This window comes from Mus pahari, chromosome 3 (assembly GCF_900095145.1).
Source record: "Mus pahari chromosome 3, PAHARI_EIJ_v1.1, whole genome shotgun sequence".
NCBI classification, from domain to species: Eukaryota; Metazoa; Chordata; class Mammalia; order Rodentia; family Muridae; genus Mus; species Mus pahari.
The window spans coordinates 75520739-75546711 of NC_034592.1; the positions used below are offsets into that span (position 1 = coordinate 75520739).

Below are 25973 nucleotides of genomic sequence, written 5' to 3' on the forward strand. Positions count from 1 at the left end.
ATGAGATGCTGTGCATAAGGTGAAATGAGATGCTGTGCATAAGGCCATAGCAGCATCGCTAGGATCCCCAGGCCTGGATAAAGGGAAGGCCGTACGTGGACAGGGAGAGGCCATACCATGAGGGAGTCCCTACCACCCCTCCATCTCGGATCTTCAGCTTCCAGATTATAAAAATATAATTCTTCTGACTTAAACCACCCAGTCTACGGTATCTGAAACAGTAATTAGAAAATTCCAGTGGAAACATGATCTTGCTAGGGATTCCTTGGTCGAATAAACCAGTGAAGAACATGGTAAATGGCATAGATATAAAATAAGGGGGGAGGGGGAGGGAGAGAGAGAGAGAGAGAAATGAATCAATCGAAGACATAATGCGTTGACATATTTTATATTTGGTATTTGTAAGTCTTTAAAAAAAAGTTTTTCAGGCCATTTTTTTTCCTTTAAAAAAAAAAAAAGCAACCAACAGCAATACTCTGTACAAGTATAACAGACATTAGAAATGTGCATCATTCCAAAATAGTTACAAGAAAAGTACAGTTTAGAGTCCACACCGACACTTCTATTCTGTGCCCCAGGGAGAAAAAGCTACAGTCGTTAAACACGCAGTTGCTATGCAGCAATCTGAGAAATGCAGGATTCCAACTCTGTTTTGAGGTGAATCAACTTCAGTCACCAGGCTTGTTTAGCTCAACAAGCACAGTCAAGCATTTCGGGGCGGCGGGGCGGGGGGGGGGGGGGATTCCAGGCTTCTCCATCCCAGAAAACAAGTATGAATGAACCAGCTGCATAGTTGACCCTTCCTCTGCTTCCTCCCCACTCCCACCCCAACCCCTCAGAGCCTCCAACTTCACAAAGCACAAAGCCAGCAGGTCCATTGTGCCAAAGTCTGGCTGGAGATCACAAAGTGGCCTCAGAGAACAGACACCAAATGTCCCACTGGTGCCGATCATTGCTAGATTCCGCACTGATGGAAAAGCCTTTTTCTCCTCAGTAGACACCAGTCGATGGCTCAAGTCCTCCAAAGCAGTTGGCCTCCAGTCTGTAGCCCTTTCACTGACAGCAGAGTCCCGCCCTGGCTGCTTTTCTCCGTGCTGCCATCGTGTCTGAGCGGGGAGCGCCATCGGTCCAATTTCACCAGGCTCTTCCAACTTTTGTTCACAGTTCCACTGAGGGCCTGGAGCCAACAGTGAGAAGGACCTTCCCCCTCGCCTCTGGCCAACTCTAGCCACTGTCATTAATCTTCCCTTTCCAATGGCTGTGCTATGCAAACTCCACCACAGTCCTTCTCCGGATATGGAATGGCGTGGTGACCTTCTTGTGACCTGCCCGTTCGGAACTCCAGACCTCTCTGCCACTCACCGTCTTCCTGGGACTGGAACTGGTTTGCTGGGGCTGAGGCCTAAAGACTCTGCAGACCCACATGGGCAGAAGTGGAGACGGTTCTGTGTTTTGCAATTTTATACGGTGTGTTTATGATTATGTTGCTTTGATTTTTTTTTTTAAGGGACTCTAATCTTCTACAGGACTACTTTAGGGGCAAGTCCTTTCCTCATGTTTTCTGGCAGTCGAGGCAGGGCATAGGTGCTGCATGGGATTGGACCCCTCGCCACCCACTACAATGGTTCCTAACAAACTGAAGAGGCGGATAGGTGGTGCACAGAACTATTGCCAGGACAGGCCTCTCTGTATAGCACCCCGAAGCCAGCACATCCTAGACAGACCTGACAGGGCATTTGGAAATAATGAGCCCATGTTCGGCTTCACTCCACACCTGGAGACAGCATGGCTTCCCTGATTCACAACTGCAGCATCAAGTTCCCCCATGAAGTTGAGTCAAGGGGCTCAACCTACCCTGGCCAGCCCATTCTCTGTAGGGCTGGACACTAAATGAACACCAAAATGCAAAGGATTTAGCAAAAAAAAAAAAAAAAAGTGCAGTTTCCATGTGAGAAGTAAAATTCTCCCCCCAAAGCATGACAAAGCCATGACCCTCTTCTTTTAATCCTTTCAGTACCGCAAAGGAAAAGGGGGGTACACACCACAGTGCTACAGCACTGACCCACAGCAGGGACAGCGCTATTTCGCTGAGCCACAGCAGGGGCCTTTCAATCATGGTTCATCCTCTCTAACCCTACAAATACTCATGGTCAGGTCCAGTCAGCCATCAAAGTGCTGGTGACACAAGGAGCAGAGAAGGCAGAACATCAGAAGGCAGTTCCGGGACCCACAGTGGCCAGGTCCTCGGAGAAGACCCCGCCCTCATCTTCAACACGATACCATAGTCCCAAACATACAGCAGGATGTGTTACTGTGGAAAACAGCCACAGGACTCCAGGGACCTGGCGATTCCTTCATAAGACCTTATATATATACTTCATTGCCTACTAGAAGATAAACTTGAAACTTCTTCAAATATAACCTGAGCCACAAGATAAAATAAAAGACACAAATCTTGTCATGTTAATGCCTTGAGAAGTTTACAGATTATGTACCAATAAAATAAAACCACATAAATTCTGAAATTCTTGGTGAATACACACCTGAAGCAAAAAAAAAAAAAAACAAAAAAAACTACATTTTTCTTTAAAAATTCAAAGTAATTACAGCAGCAGTGTAGTGAAAAGAGGTTTTAAAAATAATAATTACATCTTTGATACAAATCAAACTTTGTACACCTCAATTCATAGGAATGACTGGTGTAAGAGTTTAGTATTTATATATACAGTAGATACTGATGTGTGTCACTGCAGATAGACTAAAGCCAGTGGACTTCGGGGAGGGGGGAAAAGGGTTAATCTGAGTTCACACTGAAATGTTCACAGATCACCACGCTATAAAACACACACAGACACACATAGACACACACACACACAGACATAAAATGACAACCTGAGTAAAACTTTACTAAGAACCCAGAGCATCGTGAACCACTACGTCACATATTGCACCTTTAAATAATCCTTCTTACCAAAGACAGAAATGAGAGAAAGGAGGAGACGGGATGAGAAGGGGGTGCACACCATGGTAGGTTGATTCCTCTCGTCCTCCCCACCCCCACCGAGAGTCTCATGGTGATGGTTTAAATCTCTATTCTCACCCAACCAATGGGATGAAAATCTCACCAACAGAAGTCTTTGGCGAAAACTAGGAGGGGAAAAGAAAGAAAGGGAAGAGGGCCGTGGGGCACAAACGTGTGTCAAGGGTGGGCCGCAGAGAGAGCCTCCTCTAATCGAATGGGAACCGGAATGTTACTGAGGAGACGACCCTCTGATGCTAAGCTACTGCTTAAATAGTCTGTATATTCCAATTCTGAGATTCAATATAAAAATAGAGACATCTACTGAGTTTTGCCTGTGGAAGCATAATTCAGAAAAGGCACATGTTCAAATAGAAACCCACGCAGAAGAGGCGCCGTGCACCCCTCCCTGCGTGAGAAACACCCACAGTCACGCATTTCCATCGGCTAGATTCCAAGATACAGTAGGTAAAAATAGACCTCTGATACTTAAAATATATTCAACCCAACATAATCCTGGCTTTAGCATGTGAATCATATAAAAGTCTTAAAAAAAAAAAAAAAAAAAAAAAACAAAGAGAGGTAGGGGAGGGAGAGAGAGGGGAGGGAGAGAAAGAGAGAGAGGGGAACAAACAAAAACATAGCTCACTTTTCCTGGTTTTCCACAATTCTCACGGAAAAAAAAACAAAAAGTGAACCCATCCCATTGGTGATCAGGAAGGCAGCTGATTTCCACACCACCTGTCCACAGCCCCTGACACCCCACTGCCTATCTGCCATGCTCTGCATGCGCAGCCCCATGCCCTCCAAGTAGTTCTAACAGAACAGAACAAAGAACTGAGAAAGGAGACATATAAAACATGTCCGGTCAGGGCGCTCTCCTTCACTGTGGGTGTGATGGTCCGGTTAGCTTCGGGAAGGGTTTGCTTTGGAACTAGGCGATGTAACCATTCGTCTTTCCAAACATGCTCACTGGCTCGAGGTTTTCATAGATTGTCATTGCGGTTGTGTTCTGATAGATGAGATCAACTTTTGAGTCTTTCTGGGCTCTGATAATATCCAAAACACACTGATTGAGGAAAACATACTGGTCCTGGTGGGAAAGGAAATGAGAGAGAAGAATAAGCACCAGCTCCGGGAATGAGAACACAAGGTGATCTTTAAACCAAAAATCACCATGATATCATCCCCCAAGCCCCATCTGTCCAGCAGCAAACATGTCCAAATTAACACATCCGTGATCTATAAACATCCTAACGAAATTCAAAACCACATAACACAGCCTTCATTATCAGTGATGCTTAACCAGAGGGGGCACCCTCACTTTTTCATATCAAAGAAACACCAGAACCTTATGGAGGGTGAGATGAAGATGCAGAGGAAATAAAGCATAGACACGGTGGGTCGGAGAAAGTTAAGGAATCCGTGAGGAGTGATAGTAAGCTGGAAAGATTCTCTGAAGAGGAGAAGGGTTAAAGGATATCAGCTGGACCACTCTTTGGGGAAGCGTGAAGACTAATCTTAACTGTCAGCTGGACGGAACTGAGAATGGCCTAGGAGACACTCCTCCATGTGAGCAGGAGGTCATTAGAGGAGAAGGTCACCTGACGAGGGACGGAGGACACATCCTGAATTTGCAGCAAGTGAGAAGCGAAGGGGGCGGTGCACCAACAGTCATCCCTCTCCTGCCTGACTGCAGGCAGAATGTGACCAGGGTTGTCCTGCTGCTGCCACAGTTATGCCACACTGGCATACTGCTACGGACTACCCCAAACCATGAGGCAAAATAAACTTACCCACACTATACTGGCTAGTTTTGTGTCAACTTGACACAGCTAGAATTATCACAGAGAAAGGAGTTTTAGTTGGGGAAATGCCTCCATGAGATCCAGCTGTAAGGCATTTTCTCAATTAGTGATCAAGGGGGCAGGTCCCCTTGTGGGTGGTGCCATCTCTAGGCTGGTAGTCTTGGGTTCTATAAGAGAGCAGGCTGAGCAAACCAGTGGAAGGAAGGAAGCCAGTAAAGAACATCCCTCCATGGCTTCTGCATCAGCTCCTGCTTTCTGACCTGCTTGAGTTCCAGTCCTGCATCCTTTGGTGATCAGCAGCAGTATGGAAATGGAAGCCGAATAAACCCTTTCCTCCCCAACTTGCTTCTTGGTCATGATGTTTGTGCAGGAATAGAAACCCTGACTAAGACACACAGCAATTGTTATTTTCAAAAATGTAACTAATACAAGTGTATCAGAATCTGCAGGTTGTTGTTTAAATAGAGAAAGCATATGCTGTCACAGGAAAAAAAAGAGGGGGGGGGGGGGACTAGGTGCCATAAAAGAAAACCTCATAAACAAGTGCATCCAGTCTTTTCAAACAAGACCAGAGATGTACGCATGCGCATATTCAAAGCGTTCTATAGCGCCACCTGCTGTGCCAGTTCCATCTCTTGCTGCTGTGACCAAGCCTGACAAGATGGAACTTCTTTTGACTCACAGCAGAAGAGCTACAGCCCACCATGGCTGAAAAGGGATGGTGGCAGGAGCCTCGGGCAGCTGGTCAGAGAGGAAGCAGAGGGCAGAGGGCAGACAGGAAGTGGGACCCAGGTATGAAACCTTAAGGCCCACCCGGTAGTGATCGACTTCCTCCAGCAAGGCTCTGCTCCCTGAAGGGTCCACGACCTTTCAAAGCAACGCCACAGTCTGGTGACCAAATATTCAAACACATCAGCCTGGGGAGGGGGTGTGTGCAAAGTATGACACAAGCTAAAGGTAACTACGGCCTTTCTCTAGGTCCTAGAGTCTAGGAAGTAGGGTTAGGGGAAAGAAGACATTCTGTGCAGGTCTATAGTGTTAATTTTTAATATATTATTTTTGAAATACGAAAAAGTGATCAGGAGGCTGGAGAGGTGGATCAGCGGTTAAAGTATTTGCCACAGAGCCGCAGAACTAAACAGCCAATCAACAAACCATGGAAATGCTGAGTGGGTGTGGCCTCAGAAGAGGGCGTGACCTCAGAGCAAGCTAGCTAGACTAGCCATAGTTTCAAGCTCTGTGTTTGTGATACCCAGCATCACTGCATAAAGTGAGAAAGCAATCTCTCTCTCTCTCTCTCTCTCTCTCTCTCTCTCTCTCTCTCTCTCTCTCTCAGAGATGAGGGAGGAATCCGCAGGCAGATGAGATTTCTGTTCTTCTCGCTCTATAAAACTGTAGCAGAAAAATGAAACTCTAACACAGAAGCAAAGTTTCACTCTTTCTCCCACAATCGTGCATCTCACCCAAAAGCACACAAGGTACCCAGACCTCTAACACACCATGCTAGACTCAGACATAGCACATAGTCATACGTTTCTAAATTGGTACAGAGTAACAGCCTGAGGCAAGATGAATATTCTGCTCTCATCTTGGTCTGGGAATACCCACCCCTGGCAGCCACTCCCTGACACACCCTGATGAGAGCATGCCGCAGATTCAAAGCTTACAAGGGGCACTTCAGATAAGGCAACTCCAACATCTGTACATACATCACAGTGCATTCTGAGCACACATTTTCTGCTCAGCCATTTTTGTGTAGCTCTGATGACCACTGTTCTTTACCATCTTCAAGGCTGTGTACACATAAATTGCATTTCTGCTTCAGTGGCAACGTGCTATTTTTGATAAGTGTTCTGTTAGCTTGAAGATGGTCAGATCTCCTCAGAAACAAAGACCAAACTACCTGTAAGTTTTTAATAAACGATAAATGTGTTAAATTTAAAACCTAATTTTATACATTTAAAATCTAGGAACCAAACCAAGAGTCTTAGAAAGACTAATCTGAGGGCCGGGGAGACAGCTCAGCAGCTGAGACCACTGCAGAAGTCTTACAGAGATGGTGTGAGTCCCACTACCTACGTGGTGGCTCACAACTACCTCTAACTCCATTTCCAGGGGATTCTATGTCTTCTGGCCTCTGCGGGCACCGAATGCATGTAATAAAAGACATGTAGTAAAAGACATGTATGCAGGCAAAACACCCATATGCACAAAATAAAAATGAATAATCTCTTTATTTTAAAGAAGACTGCATAAAAAATCAGATGCATTGAAACAAAGACTCCTGACACTATCTGCATGTGTGATCCTATTGGTACTATTGCATTTGGTAATTTAATGACAACTGAAATTCATAGTCAAGAGCAAGAAAGCTCTAGAAGAGCCCAGCATGTGATTCCATGTGACCTTTTACAGACGGATGGGAACGGTAAAGTGTCAAACACAGATCTGGCCTCACCTCTGTCTGCACCATCAGAGGCCTGTGCATCCGAAGATCATAGACAATCCCATACACATCCACGGTGTTCTCATTCTCTATCTGATAGATCAGGCGATCAATAGCGATGAAAGTGCCCGTCCTTCCAACCCCAGCACTAGAAGACAGAGAAATTAGCACATCACCCCTGGCTCTCCACAGATCTCCCAGTCCCCCATTGGTACCCACATCTTCATTATCTCTGAGGCAAACACATCGCTCCTCAACTGCAACTTCAAGCGAGTTAAAAGTCACAGACTAAACCTCTTGCTAACCTTCTCACACCCCATGCCAATCAAAGGATCCCGAAGCCTAGGACACAAAGTTGCATCTTTTTATGAGGCCTCTGCTCTAATTAATTCTTTTGCTGTTAATGCTAAATTCTTCCTGCTCTATTGTAGGTATGGGCACACCCTTTCTGTAAATGACCAGATGGCCAATACCCTCAGCTGATCAGTATTAAAGCAATGCAAATGAGTAAGCCAGTGGGCGTGGCTGGGTTCCAGTGAGGTTTTATATATGAAAACAAGCAGACCCTGTCTGGACCATGGGCTATATAGCTCGCCAACCCCTTTCTACAGTCTCAAGGACTAAGGCAACAGTCGCCTCTCGAATTTCCAACTGCCTATTGCATTTCCTCTTGGGCACTGCTTGGGGGGGGGGGGGATGTTCATAAATATATACATTTTAAGTTGTCACACATGCATACACTCCCAACTGTGCATACCTGCAGTGCACCAGGATTGGTGACTCAGGGGGAATCTGCTTCATGTAATCCCGGACCAGGTACCGAAAGTTGATGAGCAGGTCAGTGGTGTCAGGAACACCGTGGTCAGGCCAGGAGGTGAAATGGAACTGCCGCAGAGGATGGCTCTCGCTATTCTGCATCTAGAGGCCAAGGAAACGGGTTAGAGATCCAGAGAGTCGGGACACCTGACAGTATCACAACAGTGAGTGAAATCAAGCAGGCCTAAGAACCATACGGCACTTAAAGGAAAACAGGCAGCCAGGCAGGAGTCACTCCCCAGAAATTTCAATCCTAACACATTTGATTCCCATCACTAAATCCTCATAATGTTCCCAAGAAGGAAGGGCTTCATCTCCCCTCCTAAAGATGAGCAGCAGAGGCTCAAAGGAAATGGGAACAACCACCCGATACTCACCCTTGGTGGAGACAACGCACCCAGTTCAATTTTGAGTTTAGATCACTTCTGTTCTCAGCTACCAGCCAGTAGCAGCCCAACACCCACATGCCTTCTCCCTGGGAACTTCATGAGCCCCGTTCTATAGCCCACCTGGAAACGGCACCTCCCTTAAAGCCCCAAATCATTTCCCTAAGTATGGGCAGGAGGTTACATCTGTTAGGCAAGAACCACCTGGTGAGTCCTGGGCTCTCTAGATAGTGTACGGTACTACTACACAACTAGCAAACACCAAACTACTATTTAGAACTATAGTGGTCTAAAAAAGGAACACATATTCACACAGAGAGAGAGAAATACACACACACACACCACGATGCACACATATACACATACAAACTCAGTCTGCTACTTTAACATCTGGCAGGCAGGAGACAGTGGACACTATTATAACAAAAGTAGTCAATTACACAGTTTGTACTCTACCTTAGACCAAGCATGTGCCTGTAATTACCAAAACTCTGTCCCCTGGGGCTAGTCCTGTTCCTTCCTGTCCTTGACTCAATTATATTCATTTGTCTGTACCTGACGTCACCATACGTCCCCTCAGCAGGGTAATGGGCATCTCCATGACTGAAGCTAATTTCTGACCTTTATTCATTATAAAAGCAATAAATTTACACTATTCAAAGTTTGAGAAATAGGAGAGAGGACACTGAGGAGCTTCACTGAGAATAACCAACATCATGAATATTATCATAAGGGTTTACTGAGAGAAGAAATCAGCTGTGAGGAGTAGGGAAGAGAGGAAGAGACACAAAGAAACTGTGGAACATAGAACTTTTCAGAAACAGTTCTGCAGAGGAGAAAGGGGCAGGGCAGAGGGCAAGGAGCAGGGGAGCAGGGGGCAGGGGGCAGAGGGCAGAAAGACAGGGAGCAGAGGAGCCGAGAGCAGGGGGGGCAGACAGCAGGGGCCAAAGAGCAGAGGAGCAGGGAGCAGGGGCAGGGGGCAAGGAAACTGGGGACTAAGGGGCAGGGGACAAAGAAACAGGGGACCAAGGGGCAGGGACAGGGGACAAGGAAACAGGGGACCAAGGGGCAGGGGGCAGGGGGCAGGGAGGCAAGAACAAGGTGCGGAGGGCAGAGACTACAGGTGGTAGTCAAAAGACATGGAGCTCTATCTGTAATGTTCTCATTCTATAAAAAGGAAATGTATGCATGGATTTCACATAACTATAAAGCACTATTTCAGAAAATGCCATGTCTATATATAAGCCTAAAATAAGAAAAGGCTTTGGTGGTAATCATGAAATCTCTAGACTCCGTAGAGTTTCATTAATGCAAACACAATGAGAACAATAACATTGTCTTTATTTCGCCAACTCTATGCACACAAGGTGAACTCCAAGCAGAAGCAGTGGGGACAGTAGACATGCCAATCAGTTTAAATGGGCAAAGCCTGCAGAAATAAGCCTGACGTATTTCAAATGTTCCTCACTGACTGTGACCTTACTTGTGTAAGTGGTCGTGTCTGTGTGCTAAACATCCCCAAAGGAGGACCTGAAACATTCCTGAGACCAGAGTCTTTGAGGCCCAGTAACTAGTAAGAATTAATATCTCATATACTGTGTCTCACCTATATCTTCATCTTACAAGCCAGAACCCAATCTACCAGTCTCTGTTAGAATGTAACACCACAAAGTCTATATGTAGGCTTTTCTATCGTGCACAGTTACATAAATGCTAAGCTAGGCATGGCAACGCAAACCTGTAATTCCAGCACTGAGGCTGAGGCAGAGGTTCATGAGTTCAAGGCCAGCCTAAGCTGTCTAGTAAGACACTCTCTCAAAACATTGTCTCCTAGTATGTATTGTTGACACTACCTTTCCACATTTCCTCAGGATCCATATGGATTGATCCCAGGAAAATCTGTGGATGCTCAGAATCCCAAAGTAATACAAGCATGTGTGCATCCAACCTGCACACACGCTCTTATGCACAGTCATACAGTCATATAGGACAGTATACCCTACACAGCCCAAGTGCATAGTAGGCTATACTATCCAGGTTTGTATACATACAGTCCATGATGTTCACATAGACACATTCTTCAGAACACACCCCTGTCAGTCAACAACATGTGATTATACTTTAGATCATTTCTAAACCATTTATATTACCTAGTGTCACTATTTTAAATAATTATAATACTGTATGGCTTAGGGAATGATGAACCTAAATGCACATGTTAAATACAAAAACAATTTTTACTCTGAATAAGTTCCATCTGGGTTGGTTGAATTCATAGCTGAATGACATAGCAGGAGTGAAAGGAGCTGGCTGTATGTCAGTGTCACGTATGGTATCTAAAAGCTCGATGGTGACACGGTTTGCATGCAGTCAGTTTAGTTATCCAGTCTCCCAAGGCTAGCTATGCATGTGGCTCCAAAGCTGTTCAACACCACAAATGATCCTGACAGTATGATTTAAATGTACTGTGAGCACATATGAAAATATCGAAAACATGTAATAGTAATAAAGTAGAAGATACTGGAGATATATATATATATATATATATCCCCAAGAGAAATGGAAACAAACACAGAGCTTACTCATCTCTTAGAGGAGCTTTTAAATAAACAATCTTGTGAGAATAAAACAATGCTGAGACTGAGCTCTGTGGCTCGTGAGCCCACTCCTGAACTCCACATCTTGTCTTCATGTCAAAGACTCAAACTTGAGCTCACCAGATCATCAAGAGAGATGACCATTGGAGGCCCTCGATATGAGCTGGAAAATATTAAACCTGTGCACACTCAGTTGGCGTTAATGGTGACTCGGAACATTTTCTCTACTTTCAAACACTCGTTAGAAAAGAAAAATAGACTCAGCTTCTAGAATGTCTGTATGATTTAAGTGGATTTGGTTTTGTAACTTATGGGGGATAGGGAGGACAGTGTATATGCCCTAGAATCCAAATCCTGGAATCAATGCAAACTGTTCCCAGTGTAAGCAACCCCCGTGCACATCCCCACCCAGAAGACCCAAAGGCCTCCTGGGAAGCAAAGTGTCATTGACACAGCCATGCATGTAAGACTCATTTATTCAGAAAGGACACCAAAGTCCCCCCAAGAAAGTAAAGCTAGGGGCTCCTTAGAAAGCATGTAGATATGGGCACTTGAATTCTGAAAAAAAAAAAAAAATAAAAGAAGCAAAAATGCTTTTCTCATGCATCAAATATTAGTTATTCTCAGTATTAATACCCATTGATTTTTCTCAGATCAATCTTGACTTACATTTTTCACCACAAAATCTCTGATGGTCCATTCTGGAAGAACGACTTCTGACGTCATTGCCACAGTTATGTCCCCGTAGTCCTGAGCCTGCTTAGAAGGCCAGTACTCCTCACATTTGGTCTAGAACACAAGGTTTGGTTGTATAGAAGGTCAGAGATCACACACCCACCATCATGAAAACCTCCCAAGGAAAAACAAGTCATGAAGCTGTCATGGGGAACTGCTCAGTCCCTTATTGGGGTCTGTTTGACCCAAACACAGAGATACACACATGTAATAGCAACTCAAAATAACATAAGTGGGTCTTTAAGAAAAATTATTCAGGCTATGCGGTCATTCAGCAGGTAGATCACTTGCTGTGAAAGCCTACAGACATGAGTCCAGGACTCACATCCCATTTCCAGAAACATCACATGGACCACGTATTTAACCATGTATTTCCTATGGCATATACACCCTCACACACATATACACATCATACACACAATATAGTAAAAATAGATTTTAAGGAATGATGTCCGACAAGTTCCAGTCACCACCTGGGACAGCAGCACTCATGGAGTGGCCACCAGCAGCCACACCATCGAGCTGTCAGAACCCTTCTCAATCAACAAGGAGACAGAATCATCCTGCAGACGACTCTAGTGGATAAGGAGGTGTGGGAATCACTGACTCCAGGACTCAAGAAAGGAATATATACTTGGGGGTGGGGTGCAGAGAGAGAGAGAGAGAGAGAGAGAGAGAGAGAGAGAGAGAGAGAGAGAATACCTTATTCTAGGCATGGGATCTCATGACAACAGATCATTAATCATTACTTAGAAAGCTGAAGCAGGCGAATTGCTCTAAGTTCAAGTCCAACCTAGGCTAAGAGTGAAGCCCTGTCTCAAAAAACAAACAAAACAAAACAAAACAAACAACAACAAAACAAGAACCACTAATAGCTGGGGTATTGCTCAGTGGCAAAGCACGGCATACTGAGACATGTAGCGTAGACTCGGTCAAGGCCCCACATCCAGTCCCCAGCACTAAATAATAATAGTAATTAATAACTCTCCACAAAGTAATATTAATTCTCATTCAGGTACACAGTTTTTTAATTTAGCATGTGTTTTTCAACTCATCTCTAATTAAGGAAATATGAGGTTTTCATTCCCAGAACAGATCCTCCTTTCTGTGACAGAAATGGCAGGAGGGTTCCAGGCCACACAGGAAGAGAGGGGGCTGTTGAGACACACCTGGAGATAAGTCTGAAAATCAGAGATTTAGGAGACTGCACAGAGAGGCTTTACAGGCACAGAGCTGACCACAGCAGAGCTGTGTGGTCTCTGGTACTTCACCCTAGGCTTGCAGTATCCACTGCACTAACCTCTGGTGTCCATGCAAGGCTTGCAGTGTCCACTGCACTAACCTCCGATATCCACTGCAAGGCTTGCAGTGTCTACTGCACTAACCTCTGATGTCCACTGCAAGGCTTGCAGTGTCCACTGCACTAACCTCTGGTGTCCACTGCAAGGCTCGCAGTGTCCACTGCACTAACCTCTGATGTCCACTGCACTAACCTCTGGTGTCCACTGCAAGGCTTGCAGTGTCCACTGCACTAACCTCTGATATCCACTGCAAGGCTCGCAGTGTCCACTGCACTAACCTCTGATGTCCACTGCACTAACCTCTGGTGTCCACTGCAAGGCTCGTAGTGTCCACTGCACTAACCCAGTTCCATCCACTCACTAGCTCCAGCAGCACTGAGTCAATCACAGACATCAATACGACCCCACAATGAAACATAATAAAAATATTCTTCAAGATATATTTAAATCTTCTATCTGAAAACTAAAAATACAGAACATTTTTCTAAGGATGAAAGTATTAATGTTTGGGAAGACTTTTTTTTAAATACCTTTTTTAAAAGACAGGTAGATTTCAAGATACCCTCTATCACAATAAAAATTAATTTATGAATTTTCAAAAGACACTTACCCTTCCCTGCTCCACACATTTGGTCAACATAACAATGGCATACACGTTTTTCTCCCAAACCATACGCCAGAAATCTTTCAAAGTGTTGGGTAAAGGTCCTTGTGTGGCAATGAAATCTCTCTTGGAATGGTAGCCCTAGAAATAGACAGCTCAATCACCGTCAAAGGCACAGACAGACACGCTCCTCTTCAGACAAACCCTGGACCGTGAGAGCAGCCACCTACTTACAGGCATATAGTTGGCATTGATGTAGTCGTCCGTCGAATGGGTCTGGACTGAAAGTTTGACGCGAGAAATATCATCTGTGGCATTAAAAGAAAGAAAGGTCCTCATTCTATGCCACGCTTCAGGAAAGTTTTAGAAGTGCAAACTGGCAGCCTGTGGCTGCCATGCTGCTTCACATCTTACATTCATGATCTCATGTGATCCCAGTGGACAGGCTGTGACGGTGGCACAGAGAAGCACGGCAGCCTTTGGAGACCTAGGACTGGAACCTAGGCACCCTGACAGCCAGGCCTACACTCTCACCCCTCAGTCTAAAGAAGCCCTCACTCCAGCGGCCTTGGGCATCTGCTCTGAGCAGAATGGGTGCTGAGCAACCATATCCACACGACAAAACCATCCCACAAGCTTTTGAGATAAGGAAATCAGGAGTTTCAGAGACAAAGTGGCATTTCCAAGGTCTTCTATCTGGGGGAACAGCAGACAGAATGTGAACTCAGCCTATTCTACTATGGCAAAGAAGGAATCCAAGTTAACTTGCTCCCACAGACTTAAAAAGTTGTTACTGGGCTGGTGAGATGGCTGGGCCATTTGCTGCCAAACCTGGTGGCCAAAGTTTGACTCCAAGGCCCACATAATGGAGGGAAAGATTGTTCTCTGACCTCCACTTATATGCTATGGCACTGCCACACCCATACATATAGATAATCAATAAATTAAAGACAGATGAATAGAAAAGAAAGAAAGAAAGAAAGAACGAACGAACGAACGAACGAACGAAAGAAAGAAAGAAAGAAAGAAAGAAAGAAAGAAAGAAAACGAATGAATGTTGTGGATAGCCCTGAGGCTAATTATATTTGATGTTAATTCCGTACTCCTGTGAGTAGCTGCGAACAAGGAATGAGTCAGCACTCAGGTGATTTTTCTGTAAACCTGATTCCCACCTTAATTTGTAAAATAAAGAAGATGTAATGATTGGGCAGAAAAAAGGGAAGGTGGAGAGAGGGAAGGAGGAGAAAATGGAAGAGGGAGAGGACGCAGAGGAGGAAGAAGAAAAGCGGAGCAGAAGCACAGGGCCTGGAGAAACTGCAGGGGTCTCATAGATGTGGAAGATGGTAGTGTAGCAGTAGATCTGCCTAATCTAGGCACACAGCATGTATTCATATTAATTGAGTTGTGTTTTCATTGCCGGGCATATTTGGTTTAGAGATTTATTTACACAGATAAAGTTATACATTTGGAGATAGCTCCATCAGTAAAGTGCTTGCCATAAAAGCCAGGAGGACCTGGGTCCAAACCCTAGTACCCACAGTGCACTGTAATTCCTGCACTGGAGAAGGAGAAATTGCAGGGTCCTTGGAGCTCCATGGCCAGCTAATCTACTTGACTAAGCAAGATCCAGGTCTCAAAAATGAATGGGTGGGGAAGTGGAGAAAATCTGGGGGAAAATGAGGGAGAGAAAAGTGGGATCCGAATATACTGTATAAAGAATTATTTTCAAAAAAAGAAAGAAAGAAAGAAAGAAAGAAAGAAAGAAAGAAAGAAAGAAAGAAAGAAAGAAAGAAAGAAAGAAAGAATAATAAGGCAGAACAATTGAGGAAGGCAACCCAGTGTCGACCTAAACTGAATGCACAAAACTGCTATGAGTGGAGGGATCTAAAATACGAACTTCTCATGTTCTCTAAACACCACTCTCATTTAGAGAGCACATGCACAAGTGTGCTCAACCCCAGAGGTGAAAATAACTGAGGAAATTCAAATGCCAAGATAAGTCATGGGCGGCAGCACCGAGGACAGCTCCCGGTCCCCATCTGAATCCACTCCCTACCCTCCTGGGACAGAGCAGCACAGCAATCCTGACAGTAAACCAACCCAGTGGTGACATGGGTCTCCAGTGAACGTCCTGAGACACCCAGACCTCAAATTCCCAGCCCTCGCTCGAGATCAGAATCCCTCCAAGACCAGGCCAAACATCTGAGGGCGTCTCAGAAGGTCAGGGGCTTGACAGCTGTCCCAGCCTGGTTTCAAAATCAAACAGAAAAAGAACATGACCTAAAAAATACCGAGTCTAAATACAAATGAACAGAAAAGCATGCCTTCAAATTTAAAAAAGACAGTTATTAAACGGCTTGGTGTAAAAGTTACCCACAAAACCAAGCATCCTCATGACAGGCAGAGGATGGCTAAGATCCATTGGCACTGCTCTCTGTGCCCTAATTCCTGTGCCAACAGGACCTCCACAGCAGAGAATTCACATCACTGGCTGTCCTCTATACTTCAGTTTGCGATCACCCTGTTGGGTAAGTGCTACTCTGGTTTCATTCCTTTCACTGTGGCCAACACCTTGACTCAAAGCGGCACAGAGGAGGAAAGTGTTTACGTAGCTTACAATCCCAGACCACGCATCTTGAGGAAGGCAAGGCAGGGAGCTTAAAGCATCATGTCCACACTCACGCAGAAAGAGCAAACGCACGGACCTTTGCCTGCCTGCTCTCCCACCAAGCGTGCTCTCTTAGACTGTTCAGAACCCTCTGCCTACAGAATTGTACTGCTCATTAGGTCTTCTCCTATAGATTAAAAAATCAAAATAATGCCCCAAAGATACCTCATGGGCCAACCTGATGTAGATAATTCCTAAGACTCCCTTCCCAAGTAATTCTAGACTGAACAAGTTGACAGTCAACGCCAATCAGCCACATACAAACTCCAGCAATTTCCCAAAGGACGTCAGTGTGACTTCCAGTTAGCTGTGGGACACACCCAGCAAGGAGAGAGGGTGACATGGGACCTGTTCCTCCTGCTGCCCCTCGTATCTACAACAATCCAAAACTAGAGTAAGAAAGTAACCCTGAACAGGTCATCTAACACTGTGCCTCGCTTTCTTCACATACAGGATGAATATCCTACCACCTTCTCTACAAGCATGTAAGGATTAAATTAAATGTACCATTCCCTTCATAGAGTACTTAGCCCATACGAGGTTAGCAGCTGTGAGAATATCTGGTGCTGAATGGTGGTAGAGATGCCGGGTGGGAATCACTGACTCCCATCTCTGCCATTCACAGTGTAATGGCCAGGGATAAGGGAAGACGAAAGGAATAAAACCACTCACAGGGCAGGACATTGTTGTAACGGTTCTTCCCTCTGTTTTCGGCTATTTCAGCTGTATATTTAGGTAAACTTATCCCAATCAGCTTCAGATCCTGAAATAAAAAAGAATTGTATGTATAATCGGAGCATGGGGTGCAGTCAAACAAAGTAGGGGTGCAGAGGCAGATCATGTTAACTACTGCAACCTAGAAAGAGGTGCCGAGCATCTAACCTCCAGTACCTTTGAGTAGGCTCTCATAGGATATGGCCATGGAAGAGGCAATCAAGGTGAAGTCACACTAGAATAGGGTAATGTCGTTGTAATATGGGTACAAAGACACCAGACACACAAGAGGAAATGCCTCATGGTGGTGGTGGTGCAGATAGAAGCCATGCTTCCCCCAAACCAAAGGACAACTGGGCTTTCCAAAAGCTGGGGGACCCATGCACGGATCTCCTCTAGAGGCTAAGGGGGAGCAGGACCTGCTGACACTGTGATCTGGAGCCTCTTGCCTCTAGAACAGTGAAGCAATAAGTCCATTGTCCCCAGCTACGCACTTCATGGCACTTAGCTAGGGCAGCACTTGAGACGAGAGCAGAGGGGACGATGAAAGGGAAAGCATGATTCTTGCCTTCTAGGGACTGGAACCTAGAGAAGAGGTGTGGTCAGGAGTCCCCAGACTCGCAAGGTAGGTGAGGCGCACAGGCCACAGATGGAACCAGGCAGTGTAAGGACAAACACGACATAGCCAGAGACCTCCCATGGGATCTGAGGAACCCGGGAGGAGGCCGTGTCAGAGTGAGGATGGATTGTGATGGAGCTGTGGGCAGGATTGTAGGAGTGGTAAAGCAGACAGCAGCGGGCACGTCATGCAGGGGACAAGCACGCATGCACCTTCTGTGATACCACAGTTCCCTGGTAGCAGAGTCCCTAGTTTGAGGTAGCAGAGTCTAGAAGGCAAGAGACTGACAAACTACTGACCCAGGGTTCTAATAACCCTCCCAAGTCCGCTCTGACCAGAGCTGTGGCAGCCCCAGACCTCTAAACGGCCCATCTGGCTTCTTTGCTGCTCATACAGCGTACTAGGGACTAGTTAATAATCCCCTAGCGTCAACCAACCATATCTGTCTCTCTCTGGATAATCTTCAGGTATCCACAAGATTAAACACAAACTCCACCAGAAGTAAAGGTCCCCTGTGAGCTTCCTAGCCAACAGCAGTGTGTCCCAGAGGGTCTCTCCCCTCTAGGCTGCCTCTCACCCAAAGCTTCACCATAAGACAGACTGGCAGAACACACAGTTAACAACCACATACCTCATATTCCTCTGCAAACCCACAGTTAGAGTCGGCTTGCTGTTTCTTAAAGTAGGTCTCAAAATTCTCCACTCGGATTAACTTGGATCTAGGAAAACAAAAAGCAATTGTTGGGGTTTTTTGTTTGCTTGCTTGCTTGCTTATTTCTCATTCAAAACAGAAAAAAGAGAAGTTTTAAAAATGAAGCTACTCACTTTTTGGGTCTTCATCATAGAAAAGAAAAAGAAAAAAAAAGGAACAATTAGAAAGATGTACTCGTTTTGGAAGGAAGCATCAACTCAAAAGAACAAAGCCAGCCACAGTGAGAGGTGTGGGCTGGAGATCAATGCAATGTTATTTTAAAAGCACTGCAATGTGAACCAGGGAAGCAGACCTGCTCTATAACTGACCATATGTGTGGCTTGATAACCTGCTCATTTTGAAAACTGATAATTATCTATTGGTGGTGGGGTGCTGTGGAGACAGCTCAGTAGATCAGAGCACTTAATGTTCCAGCTCAGGACCCGAGCCCCAGTCCTCAGCACCCACACATAAGAACTGGTGTGGCCACATGCACCTGAAATCCAGTGCTCAGGCGGGGTAGAGACAGGAGGATGACTGAAGCTTACTGGCTGCCAGCACTGCTCTGAATTTAGCAGGAACCCTGTCTCAAATGAACAGATGAATAGATAAAGAGTAAGATATCCAACATCCTCTCATGTGTATGAGAGAGAGAGGGGGGGGCCCTATTTATTAGTAAAACATGGGGTGGGGGACAAAAATAAAGGGAGCTTCAGGTAAGCTTAGTAAAACAAAGACTCCTTGCAGAAAACAACAAGAACTTCCATATGACTGTGGCCAAACTGTCAATCAGGGGAAATGACAGCTATTTCTATCAAGAAATGCTATAGACAGTCACTGACAGACTGGGGGACTGAGAATCTTAAAATAAGTTTGTAACGCAGAGACTTACTTAATTTGAGAAAAGGACACTTCATTATTCTTGGCATCTGTCCTATTTTGAAAGAAAAAAAAAACAGGCCCATTAAACAAAGAACTTCATCCTGCTCTGCTGCCTTCCTCATAGCCAGACACCTTTCTTCACAGCCTGTGGTTCAGGTAGGGCACTACCGCCTGCACACCAGTACCCAGCCCAACACATAGCTGACTCTCTAGTACCCCGCCATGTAACAGGCCAAGCAGGACATGCAAACTAGAAAAATCTGCAAACTTACTGAGAAGAATCAAAATCTATTCAAGCAACTTTTTGGAATTTCCATGTGTGTGTGTGTGTGTGTGTGTGTTGTATTGTGTGTGTGCATGTGTTTACATTCCCTTATTCCAGGTTCTGCTTTTCAGGGAGCCATTGTGTAAATTAATGCAAAGAAGTAGGGGCAAGTCCTGAAAGGGCCTCAGATCCAACCCCGATACTGTGAGTACCTGCACTGTTCTGTTGGCTCAGCTCCACCTGGAGCCGAAACCCACCGCAGTTTGGGCAGCATGTCAAAATGGAAAGAAAGCATGCCCACTGACCCAGTCACTACCCAGCTTGGAATTTAGCCTAGGAAAATAATCATGAGCACACCCATGTAACTGTAGTCAGTAATAATTAAAATATCCAGTGAAATGGTTGCGTGAATGATGGTAAATACCAGGCAACTACTTAGAGCGATGTTGCAATGAAGACCCATCAGGTTTGACATGAACAAAGCAGGACAGCCATTCATGTGTCATCTCAGGGAGATGACAAATCCAGGTACACAGAGCACTACTGTTCTCACCAGTTACCTACACCACAGGGTGGTGGTACAAAGAGAATCATGAGTAACGTTGTCATGGAGTGAGACATGTGTCAGCGTCCTCAGCTCCTTAAGCCGGGCACTCGTTCCCACACCACAGAGTGGCAGGGCTTCCAACCGCAAGCAAGGATGGAACCTGAGTTCAAACTTGCCCAACTCGAAAATCCTATGAAACTCTTAACACATTCATAGAATCCTGGCTTGAAAGTCGCATCCAGCAAGTCGGTGTAGGACTGACGCAGCTGGGAGGAGGTCAGAGAGGAAAGAAGACTGGCCAGGTGGCGACACTGTGAAGAACACAGGGGCCCTTTCAACTCTTCCCTCTGATTTTACATACGGTTATCATCCCTTAGAATAGTAAGTTCCCCTTAAACAGTAGCACCTGATGATTAATATGCAATATCACCTTTTCTTTCTCCAGAAGATGAAGCCTCCCACAGTCGTGATGGCCAGGGCACCAAAGATACATCCGAACACTGCTCCGCAGATGACGCCTGGGGAAGACCCCAACAGAGGGATTTCAAAGTGTGTTCACCAAAGGCCATGTGCTACACCCACAGCCAGCCTGCCCATGCAGGACTCAGGGAGAGAGGGTGTGTGCACACCGGGAACCAGTAAATATCTTTGGATGAGAAAGCAGAACAGCTTTCAGGGCTGGTTTCTTCTCCCTTCATCCACCATGAGAAGGACGGTCCTGAGAAGGGCAGAGCCCTGACCTAGGTCTCTGTTCAGCTGCAGACGTGGGGACCTGAATCGGCTAGATCAGTGGTTTTTCTTGTCACCTATGAACAGAAGTACCTACAACACCACACCCACCCTTTTTATGGAAAGGCCACCCTTTTTATGGAAAGGAGTAGGAACGCCCTGAATTTCGCTTCTGGGTAATCTGTTCTACCGAGTCACTCTGAAAAGCAGACTAACAGACCAGTCAGCTGCTCCCTGTCTCTGTCCTGAAGAAGGAAGGGAAGCCTCACCTTGGGTCGCTGAGATTCTCACCTATCTAGCTCTGTGAAATTGGGTAGGAGGAACTTCACAAGGAGTTTAAGGCTAGACTTTCAGGCCTGCGGTTAAGCCACTATGCGCATACCCCCTCTCGAAGCCTTAGAAGCCTTATTTCTAAGCAGAGCTTAGACAAGACAATTTCTGTGGCTCCTTCTAATGTGAACATTCAAGGACTCTTACTAACTCACACAAGCCCACAAATGACTCTTAGAAAACAAAGGACACCGTAATCTGAAAAAGTGTGACCAGTTTAGAGGAGAAGTGGGGAGCTGTTCCTTCAAGCATCCCAGAGTGGGTAGCCTGGGCTGACCCCAAAGACCAAGGGACTTGTCAATTTCAGAGAGCCAAAAACCTCCCCCCTCTGAGCCACATGAGAGAGAGGCATGGTCAGCAGGTTTCTGCAGACACAAGACACAAACTCCACGTCAGGGCTTTTGTTTCCCCCTACCTGGATCTTGGGGCAGGAACACAGCCTCTGAATATGGACTGAAAGACACGTAGCTCTCATCCCCATTGATGAGGCCATCATTCTGAAGGTTGTAGGTAATATTGGTAAAGCCAGCAACACAAGCCCTGTGGGGAGACAAAGCAGAAAATAAGGTGACTGAAGTGTGTCTACCACCATAGTACACAACCTGAAATTCATGAGGCTCAGAAGCCAACTGCAAGGACCCGGATATTACCGGTAGGAGCCCAGAGGCTCCAGCCTCCCGTTGTAGTAGCCGAGGGTAGTGGATTGGTTCCCCACATCAATTTCATAGTTCAAGACTTCAGACAAGCCCTGAGACTGTCCCTTCTCTTCTATTCTTATGAGGTATGTCACATAAGTATCCGAGGCTCCCTTTTTGAAATCCTCATACGTGTACTTCAAAACATCTGCAGAAGGTTGGGCAGCTAAGAAAGGAACACAGAAGGTAAATGATGAGTGACAGTGCCAGCAGCCCCTGTCTCTCAAGCAGCTCTAGGCGCAGCAGAGCGCTTAGGACTTGGCTTGTCCCACCTCATCTCTCCGTCGGGAGTCGCTCACAAAAGCTTGCGGACCCTATTCTCAAGCAAGAATAGACAAGTGCAGAAAGCCAGCAGAGACCTGCCCAAAGCACGCTGCCCACACTGTGCAGCTGGAGTTCCTGGCCTCCTGGCCCAAGACCGTGAGTCCGGCTGCTGCCGACTGGTTTGGTCATTCATGGTCTTTTTCATTCAGCATGAGTCTGAGTTTGCAATTTGTTGAAAGCAAATTCAATGGCAAAGCGCTTAGAAACAGACTCAAAAGTTTTGAAAGTCGGGGGGAAATGCCACGTTTTGTTGATTTGTGTTCATGGGGATGCAGGGACATGAGTGTGAGCTACTTTGCATGCATATGTGTCTAGGTCCTCTGTGTGTGGAAGCCAAAGGATAAGCTCAGGTATCATTCCTCGGGCACCTTCTACTTTTTACTTTTTTTTTTTTCTGACTCAGGGTCTCTTTCTCTCTCTAGCCTGGAACTTCACCAAGCCAGCTTTGCTGCCAAGCCTGGGAGCCCAGACATCCTCCCGACTCTGCCTCCCTGACACCAGGGTTACAAGGTCATATCACAACGCACAGTTTTTCGTTTAATGTGGGTCCTAGGGATTACATTCAGAGCCTGTGCAAGGCAAGTACCTTACCAGCCGTGCTAACTCCCTAGCCCTGGTTTGTGTGAAACCAGGTGTTACACTGCTCTCTGAGCTGCCCTCAAAGCAGTCCCTTCTCACTGCCACAGAGTTGCCACCCAATTCCCCTCCTCTGTCGCCCAGAAGATGCCCTCAGAGTACCCCAAGTATTCTTTTTGTGCTTGCTTTCAAGGGCACATCATCCTAAATTGACTCGTTATGGCCTATGGCCTATGGTCAAATCCAGCCTCGGAGTTGGGTAAATCAACTGTGGGATGGACCCTCTCGTCTCTCCTGAATCTTCTGTAATGTTTCCATACCACCACAAAGGTGCTGAATAGTTGTGACAGAGACTTCAGGGCCAGGACAGCTTAAGGTACTTGCTCTCTGGTCCTTGAGAGCATCAGGCAATCAGCTGCCGTCCCTGTTGGTGCCGCAGCACAGGCTGCACTGGAGAGAGGCGTGTACTGTGTACCTTTTATCACTGATGTACCTCATACACAGTAGTGGTTTGAGTGAGAATGGCCCCAGAGGGTCATGTATTTGAATGCTTGGTCCCCAGTTGGTGGAGCTGTTCAGGAATGATTAGGAGATGTGGCTTTGTTAGAGGGCGTGTGTCACTGAGGGGTGGACTTTGATGTTTCGAGTGTGAGTGCCAGTGTGTGCCCCGACCCCTCTGATTCCTAGCTGTGGATCAAGATGTGAGCTCTCAAATGTTCCTGCCACTGAGCCTTTGCTCTGCCATCATGGCTGCTAACCCTTTGAGCCCATAAACCTGCTAAACACTTTGTTTTACGAGTTGCTTTGGTCATGGTGTTTTATCAGAAAGTAGCCAAGACAGTTCCACCACAAGGGTTAGCCCATGCTGGACCCTGCTTACCTTCCCCAGTGGTGAGGATGACGGCATAGGCTTTGATAGGTCCATGGCTGGCTTCAAAACCGCTGAACTTAACCTTTACTGAATTGTGACTGACCGATGTAATATTAGGGGATCCATCTGGAGTAGGTGGGTCTAAAGCAATATGAAACAAAACAACCACTTAACATTTAAAACCAAAGAAGAAGAAAAACTACCAGGCAAGGAACATGCTCCGGTGCCCTCTACAGGATGTGCCTCTGCCCGGGAAGATCTACCCTGCTCAAGAAGACCTGCCCCTGTACAGGAAGCTGTATGCAGAGCTCACCTAAAACACATCCCAAAGTAAGAGGCAGGATGGGAATAAGTACCGTGCAGAGGCCTGGATCCTGAAGAGGGCCAGTGATAGTGACTCCACAGATACCCCCAACATTTACCATCAGCTCTCCAGCTTTAACTAGTCAGGGAGGACCTCACACTTCTCACCCTAAGCCTGGCAGCAGCAAACTATGGGAGCTTACCCACTGCTCCTCTTGAATGCTAAACACAGGCCCCTTCACATCCCTTACCCTCAACACATACGAAGCAAGCAATAAACCCTGGTGAAGACCTTCCCCAACTCTCCTTCCTCCAATACTTCTTGACCCAAATAAAATGCAACTTTGAATTTAATTTGTGCTAAACGTATAAACACCCTCTGTATAAGGAAGCTCCCGATTAAAAGGTAAGAATCACTGAGTAAAACGATGTTTGTGCATGGCTGGATCTGGTCAGCTTATTCCCACCTCCTACCACCACCTGTCTTTGTTTTCATGTAGCCCAGGCTACCCTGCACTCCCTATAATAGCCAAGGTGACCTTGAACTTCTGATCTTCCTGCCTCTACCTTCCATGTGTTGGGATTACAGATAATGTGCTATCACACACAGTTTATAAAGTGCTGGAGACTGAACTCAAACTTTCATGCATGCGAGGCAGCGAGTGCTCGCCAACTGAGCTACAGCCCCAACCCAGCGATATCTAGTTCTGATGAGCTCCTGTGCTCTATGCCAAGTGCTATCCTCAGCCATGGAAGCACAGACTCAGCCACTGTCTCTGCTCTTCGGCAGTTAATACACAGAGATGACACCATGGAAAGAGGAGCTACAAAGCGGGAAAGGACATATTCACTGTTCCTGCTATGTTCTACATAGCCAAAGTGATGCACCACAGGGTAGGGTACCGCCACAGCGTACTACACAATTTAAAGAGCCCCATACATACTGTTTTCCTTAAGATTTTAAAGTACACAACCTGAACAGCCATATGTATGGTCTTCAATGCAGAATACGCAGCACAGCAGTCCTGGAAAGTGAGCATTGCTTCTCCTTTCACAGCTGAGGCTCTTAGCGAGGTTAATTACGTGATTGGTACATGGAAGAAACTGAACTCAAACCTGGGTCCGCCTTATCTATTCTGAGCATCTGTCTATAATATACCTCAACCGCTTTCCAAGTCAGGTCCCTGCAGTACGAGACTCTCTTAGGACAACCACTGATGCTTTAGAGACTGTCAGCAACATTTTTATGCCCTTAAGAATATTTATCTAAGTGCTGGGAGGCAGAGGCAGGCAGATTTCTGAGTTTCAGGCCAGCCTGGTCTATAGAATGAGTTCTAGGACAGCCAGGGCTACACAGAGAACCCCTGTCTCAAAAAACCAAAAGTAAATAAGAATATTTATCTAAAAGTCAAAAAACACAAAGAGGGATATGACACCACCACCCTATGGCCTGATCTAAAACACAAGTTTGGCAAAGACAGAGGAGAACTGGACAGACAAATTAAAGCCAATTCTTCCCCAAAAGAGGGGTGGGGGAAGAGGGGAGAGAGAAAATGAACGAATATAAAGGATTGACAGGAAATTGGGAGTGGGAAGGGGATGTCTGTATAGTGTGTGATCTTTTCTTACACTAAAGCAACTCAGGCTCTTGTCAATAGATTCCAGGGAAGTAAGTCCCTACATATACAATAATGTTGTTGCATTTAGGTTTCCTTCCATAAGTACGGTGGTCATATTATATGGCTATCTTTGGAAGAAAAAGAGAGTCCTTATCTTGAAGTAATCCATGTGGTATATTTACAAGTAGAAATGGTCAAGTTGTATTTCAGAGTCTTCCTCCCAATAACAGGGAGGGTGGAGGGGATGGAAATGTGCTGAGGAGTGGAGCAGCCGAGAGCTGATAAGTGTTCCACGGACATGGCTCACCTACAGTCTAGACCGAGGATATAACTGATATTTCTACAAAATGCATTTCTAGATGCAATAAGGGGACTCCCTACTGTAAGAGAGAGAAGGGGAAAAGAAAATAGAAAGAGGGGAGGGGAGG

General features: G+C 45.8%; 1 protein-coding gene across 2 annotated transcripts in view; it reads right to left on the reverse strand.

Annotated features, from left to right (window-relative positions):
• Positions 1-728: 728 nt before the first annotated feature.
• Ptprj (protein tyrosine phosphatase receptor type J) overlaps positions 729-25973 on the reverse strand; it is a 151749-nt gene continuing 126504 nt past the window's right edge. For both annotated transcript variants that reach the window (XM_021192953.2, XM_029536812.1), the window contains exons 11-24: positions 23633-23764; positions 21808-22018; positions 21573-21697; positions 20529-20616; positions 19297-19338; positions 18539-18547; positions 18345-18432; positions 17053-17143; positions 13947-14020; positions 13719-13853; positions 11742-11861; positions 8031-8191; positions 7286-7421; positions 729-4112 (exon numbers count right to left, since the gene is read on the reverse strand). In XM_021192953.2, the coding sequence (XP_021048612.1) occupies positions 3954-4112; positions 7286-7421; positions 8031-8191; positions 11742-11861; positions 13719-13853; positions 13947-14020; positions 17053-17143; positions 18345-18432; positions 18539-18547; positions 19297-19338; positions 20529-20616; positions 21573-21697; positions 21808-22018; positions 23633-23764 (1571 nt within the window). In that variant the 3' untranslated portion in view covers positions 729-3953. The remainder of the gene's footprint in view (positions 4113-7285; positions 7422-8030; positions 8192-11741; positions 11862-13718; positions 13854-13946; positions 14021-17052; positions 17144-18344; positions 18433-18538; positions 18548-19296; positions 19339-20528; positions 20617-21572; positions 21698-21807; positions 22019-23632; positions 23765-25973) is intronic.